Below are 6,920 nucleotides of genomic sequence, written 5' to 3'. Positions count from 1 at the left end.
TACTTATTCAATCTTACAGTAGCTATTTTCTATTAATACAAATATAAAAAGATATTAATAAATGATATATATTCTGTGTATGATTATTAAATAGTAGGTAAGGTTAAAATGTAAAATGATAGACTTGGTATATATACTACCTACAAATAATATGAAAGTGTGATATTCATTCTACAACTAACATCAAATTCATGAGTTAGTAGGTAATAATCTAACTATTTTGTATGAGTCTAATTCAATACCCAATACAAAAATTCATATATTATTTAACTGCCTTTAATAAATTCATTGAAATAACATGAGTGACGATAAAATAACATGTATATAATTTTTATAAATTATATATAATAAAAAAACAACAAAAAATTTAGCTAAGGTAAAAAAAATGTTAAAATTACATATTCATCTATTAACTAATATATTCAATATATTGTTTAATTAATTTAATAATTAATATTAGTATATAAATAATATAATTGAAAAAGTAAATATTTTTGTTTAAGAGTACATAAGAATATATAAGAGTACATAAAAATACACAAAAATAATTAATATTTTATTTTTGATAAATAGTTATTTTTTAATTTATAATTAAAAAATTCTTGTTAAATATAGCTTATTCTAGTGTACTTGTATATTAATAATGGTTGTTATTGTTAAATATGACTTGTTTTCTTAATTTATAATTAAAAAAAATCTTGAAGAAGCATGCTTATTGTTTGGGTATTTTTTGTGTGTTCTTATATAATATTTGTAGATCTATATACTTTTTTGGAAACAATGACATGGATAAAAAACGTGTATTTTAAAAATTTTAAAGGAGAGTTCGGGAGAAAAAAATCGTATTTAAGAAATTAAAATCTAAAAATCTTGTTTAGAGAAATAATAAATTTTTTTATTTTATTTTAGAAAAAAACAATAAAAATATATATATACATACGGTATCATTTTTTCTTTTCAAACTTGATAAGCACACAAATTTATTGACATAATATATATATTAGCACACAAATTTTTGCACACAGTGAAACTTTTCACTTTTTTAATTTTAATATGAGGGTAGCTTTGGTGTATTCCATCGATATTGGGATGTGGCGTGCATTACAGGAGTGTGGGGACTGCGAAGGTGAAATCGGACGGTACGATTTGGGGTATGTAATCGGACGGTCCGATTACTGGCGTGGATGGTAAACAAATCGGACCGTCCGATTTGCGCACCATGACCACGCGTCGAGCATGCACGAATCCAGGGAGTGGACCCCTTCTCACATTGGAGTAAAACCCCAGCCTTCCATCCAGTGTCCCACTTCGTTCCTCTCTCACTCTCAGACCCTTCTATCTCTTTCAAAATTCATTTTCTTTCTTCTATTGAAGCTTCAGCAGCAAAAAAATTCAAGGAGGGGGAGTTGAACAATGCCAAGGAGACGAAGAACAAAAGATGTGAATCGTCCAGAGTTACACATTGTTAATTATCTTGATCAATCTAATTATGTAAGTTTATTTTATTAAATTAATTTTTTTAATTTAAATAATAATAATTATATTACATGCAATTTTTATAATTAGTGAATGTATGTTGTTAGTTAGTTAGTTCAAGTGTTAGAATTGTGTAAGTATAATTAGTGAACTAAGTGACATTAATTTATTTATCCTGAACGAGGTATTATTATTATTATTATTATTATTATTATTATTATTATTATTATTATAGTGACCGTTAGTTTAGGTTTAGTTTAGTAAGTTAAACTAGTTTAGATAGTTAATTACTGTAAGAATAATAATAATGTGGTTAGTTAGTAGAATAATGTATGGTTGTTAATTTAATTTCCATATGTGCCCGTACAATAATAATAATAATATACAAGAAAATAGTGGGGAATCAGTTATATAAATATAAATTAGATATTATTAATAGTTATTATTATAAACCAAATAGGATTTAGTTTAGATATTGGAGTTAGAATTAACAAATATAATTTTATATTGCTGTCGAGTAATAATAATAATTAGATTCAATTTTAAATTTATTTGAGTTTAACATTCATTCTATCTATTTACATTAAACGAATGGAAATCGTTATTAAGAAAAGGTTAGGATGTAGATATTAGAAAATATAGTTTTCATGGAAATAATAGTAATAAATAGATGTTAATTTTAGTTTCATTTAAGGTTTATTAATTATGTTATGTTGCTTATATGATAATGAGAATGCAAGAATGTTAAATATGGTATGTTAATTAAGCATGGTTATATTTGATTAATGTGATATATGGCTATGTTTTATAGGCTTCACGAATGTTAATATGCGATCATTATATGCCACCGGATTCATATAATCCAATTGTGGAGGGACATTTGCGGGAGACTGGATTTTATTACGTTTCGCAGATTGGAGTTGTCCAATGTCAATCGGCATTGGTTAATGCTCTGATCGAGAGATGGCGGTCCGAGACGCATACTTTTCAATTTTCCAATTGGCGAGTGTTCCGTGACGTTGGAGGATGTGGCGGTAATTTTTGGGCTTCCGACAAATGGTATTCCAGTTACAGGACCGACTATGAGTAGTTATGAGGCGTTAGAGGTCGAATGCCTCCATCATTTTGGTGTTGCACCCAGGAAGACAGAATGTAGAGGAAGTTTTGTAAAGTTGACTTGGTTTCGGAGACTAAAAGAACATATAGTCTTAGATAATGATATTCAGGTTCAGAGGTATGTAAAGTATCACATAATGTTATTATTTGGGACCATTATGTTTGGGGACAAGTCTGCGGCAGGAGTGCACTGGAAATTTCTGCCATTGCTCCGTAACTTTGGCGGGATTAGAGAATTTAGTTGGGGTTCGGCATGTTTGGCGCACTTGTATAGAGCATTGTGTAGGGCTACTCGTGTCAACTGCAAGGAGATTGATGGACCGCTGACCCTTCTGCTTACCTGGGCTTGGATTCGTTTACCATTTCTCTCGCCTATACCAGGCAATCCTCGAGTCTTTCCGCTTGCTAATAGGTAAGTTCAAACATCATCTGCTTTGAATAAGTGCATCACCTTTTAATTGTGAGTTTTATCATAAGTTGTTTACAATGGGCTGTTTGATGTCAGATGGCGTAATTGGGACTGTGATGAACGGGCTTATAGATATCATTCTCTGGCGCACTATAGGAGGGTATTGGACGATCTGCAGGAAGGACAAGTATGTGATATTCAGTTGTCTTTATATTTTTCATTAGAAGTATTATTATCTGATGTGTAATACTCTGTTATCTTCAATGTGTTCAGTTTGTTTGGGAGGCTTATGCAGTTGAGCGCATTGAGGCGGGTCTGATTCCGGCTGACATCCTCCACCAATCGGTTATTTGGAGTGCAACCGTGCCGCTGATCTCTTTTGAATGCATTGAGTGGCATGCGTCTGATAGGTTGAGGAGACAGTTTGGTTTGAGTCAGGGTGTGCCTCAGCAAGAGCGGAACCTAGGTCATGCACATGGCGAGGTCTTGACTGGACCTAAGAATGAAGATTGGTCCGATGTGCATTCATTATGGGTCATGCAATGGACGAATCGGTATAGTCACATTCTTTCTGATCCACTGGTTCCATTACATAGTCCCTTGGATATTTACATGCAATGGTATCGGGGGCATATGGTGCCCACTTGCAACTGACAGATCTCGCATTTCAAGAGAATCTAGAGGGCCACCCAGCAGATCATCAGGAGAACAAACCGCCGCCTCCATCACCGCCCCCACCACCACCCCCAGTTTCTCAGCCAGAAACACAAGAGGCACCTCAGTCATATATTCCTCAGAGTCAGCCCGCGGATTACTTTACTCCATCAGTTCCATTACATCAACAGTATTGGGGTGTTCCACATTTTGACTCAGGAGAACAAACCTCATTTAGCCAGTTACTTGGATTCATGGCTCCGCAGGATCTGAGTGGTCTTGCTTCAGGTAGGATGTCGTTAGACTCGAGAGCTCGACACCACACATCCTCATCACATTCTGGTGGTCGACATTCTATTGATTCGAGTCGGAGTGAAGTTGCCATGGGAGGTATCATACAGAGCGGGAACCCACGACGTATTCCGATGAGTCTCATTCATGAGAGTAATAAGGCAGCTGCTGATGAGGCTGATGACTACCTAGTAGATCGTCTAGATGATGAGGATGATGATGATGATGATGATGACGATGAAGATGAGGATGAGGATGAGGATGAGGAAGGTAATGCGGATGACTACCTAGTAGATCGGCCCCACATTGCTTGCAGCGCCTCGGCGCACGCAGCATCCGAGTGTCCATCTCGTTCAAGAAGCGGGTCATCTTTGGCCGACCTTTGGCAACACGTCTAAGAAACGGATTGCTTACAAAACGAGGTCCATTATAAACAGGTCACGTTGTCGGATTTTCTAGTGGCCTAAACCTAACTCTGTAAACTCTTCGAATTTGGTCCATCTTGTATACTTCATGAAAATACACCTGCCAATCAAGTCGCTGATTTGCACAACAAGCAAATACATGTCGACACGGAATGCGATCCACTTGGAATTCGCCACAGTCACAAACTCTTCGACGTAGGTCGACTGCGTACTCCACTCCACTAGGCATCTCACGTACCTCAAATACCTCATTCTGTCTATCAAAGCAACTAACCTGGATGTTTTCCGATGCCCGCTGATTTGCATGCAATTTAGTCGTCACAACCTCAGAGAACACATGTCCAGCATTAATACGTGCCTCATACTCGGCTCTTTTTCGTGTGAATAACTCGTTAAGCCTGTAAAACGTTGCCTTAACAAGTGCAGTGATTGGGAGATTGCGCGCTCCTTTCAAAACCGAGTTGATGTACTCCACCAGATTGGTTGTCATATGACCCCATCGGTATCCACCATCAAATGCCAAGGCATACTGCTCGCGCGGTATCCTGTCTAGCCAGGTACTGTAGGCCTCACCGCGTTCGCGCAGTCGCTGATAACGTATCTCGTACTCGCGGACCGTCCTCGAATATCCTGTGTTTCACAAAAGGCATCATCATAAAATCATGCATTATAACATAATATTAGACAATAATTGATTTGTTTTATTCATATTTACCTATGTTGACGATAAGCTTCTGCAGGTATGGAGCCTTGAACTTTCTCAAGAAGTTCGACTCTATATGCCTGATACAAAACATGTGGAAAGCCCTAGGAGGAGACCAGGCTCCGTTACTCCGAACAATAGCTGAGTTGATGGATTCATGTCTGTCGGATATAAGGCCCACACCGTCACGCGTCACCACATGCTGTCGCAAGTTACTGAGAAAAAAGTGCCACGCGTCTGAAGTCTCCCCCTCCACTATCGCGAATGCAATGGGCACAATATTGTTGTTGCCGTCCTGAGAAACTGCCACTAACAGACAACCTTTATATTTTCCATACAAATGAGTTCCGTCTACCTGCACTATTGGCTTGCAATGTCGGAATGCTCTGATACATGGGTAATAACTCCAGAAGACTCGAACCGGTCCGGTTTGGTTTCAACCGGTCCGGTTTGAACCGGTCCGATTTGAACCGAACCTAGCATGTTCGTCATGCTAACTAATAAATCTGTCATATTATTCTATCATACATTGTATCAAAACTGCATACCTGCATTCATATACTCAGGAAATTCCGGTGTATGCATGGCCTCCAAGTCCAGTGAGCGCATGAAAGTAGGCTCCACAAACGGATGCTGGTTTACTAGTGCATTTGCCACATCTGCGTGCATAGTGTCCTCGGCCTGATCTCCATCTCCACCCGGATCAAGGCATTCATAATTACTTTCGAACTCCTCCTCACTATCACTATTATAATTTTCCATCTCAAATTCCGGTCTGCTTCCGACTGCTCAAACTCAATATACAGCTTGATGAATGATATCTGTGAGCGAGTTTCCATGTACACTGAAAACATATCTTGCATGCTCGCTTCATCGGTTACATATTTGATTTGAAACTGAACGAACCCACCAAATACAGATACTGGGTTCCTGTACAAAATGCACGATATTCTCCTACATATTTGAGAATCTATCTTCTCACAAATTACACGTTTTAATTCTTCAAACGACAATGTAAATGGAATAATAATATCCAATGGATTTTCACACACAAATTTTACACCTTCAGCTGTTTGTAATAAAATTTGCCCATGATAATAAATCTTTAACAATACTCTATCATCAATTATGATGTACTCACAGAAAATACTCTCAAACTTGCTGCAAATAGGATCTTCAAACAATAAACATGAAAGCTGCTGCCGAAACAATGAAGAAGAAGAAGAAAGAACTAAAGGGGTTTCAGAAGAGAAATTTCACAGACTAACAAAAAATGGAGACTTCGGGTAATGTGGAGGTATATATAAAACCATAAATCGGACGGTCCGACCACATGCCAACAGTTAACTTTTACTACGCCCTGAAATCGGACCGTCCAATTTTCATCACTTTCAAATTCAGAATTTCTAGCATTCAGCAAATCGGACCATCCGATTTCAGTTAACTTAACCAAAAATATCTCAGCCCCATGTAATCGGATGGTCCGATTACTATGCTCGAAATTTTCCCTCACCCACAAATCGGACCGTCCGATTTGTGCACCCCCTTCTCCAACAAAGAAATCGGACGGTCCGATTACTAGCCCCTGCTAAGCTAACTAACGCCGTCACATTACTGTATTATCTCCTCAAACCATCATAACGTTGAGTAACACACGTTACTTTCTCATATGAAAATTAGTGAGCCGAAACTTTTATTAATATAGTATAATTTTTATACATAACACATAAATTTTTATCCATAGTATATAATATATATATTTTTATTACGAATATAATTTATTAGTTTAGTGAGTTAATGTTCCAACTTTAAATTTTATTTGCTATAGGTAAAAATTTTTTATAAT

The 6,920-nt window shown here is 36.8% G+C and overlaps 1 protein-coding gene across 1 annotated transcript; it reads right to left on the bottom strand.

The window, feature by feature from the left end:
* Positions 1-4,384: 4,384 nt before the first annotated feature.
* Positions 4,385-5,836, bottom strand: LOC110278404 (uncharacterized). Its single transcript, XM_021136643.1, has 3 exons — positions 5,623-5,836; positions 5,087-5,395; positions 4,385-5,001 (listed from the first exon to the last, which is right to left on the bottom strand). The coding sequence occupies exons 1-3, from the start codon at positions 5,834-5,836 to the stop codon at positions 4,385-4,387; spliced, it is 1,140 nt and encodes a 379-aa protein (XP_020992302.1).
* Positions 5,837-6,920: the final 1,084 nt, after the last annotated feature.

The sequence above is a fragment of the Arachis duranensis genome, chromosome 3, assembly GCF_000817695.3.
Source record: "Arachis duranensis cultivar V14167 chromosome 3, aradu.V14167.gnm2.J7QH, whole genome shotgun sequence".
NCBI classification, from domain to species: Eukaryota; Viridiplantae; Streptophyta; class Magnoliopsida; order Fabales; family Fabaceae; genus Arachis; species Arachis duranensis.
Note: the sequence above shows the minus strand (reverse complement) of the source record. Positions and strands in the feature narration are given on the sequence as shown.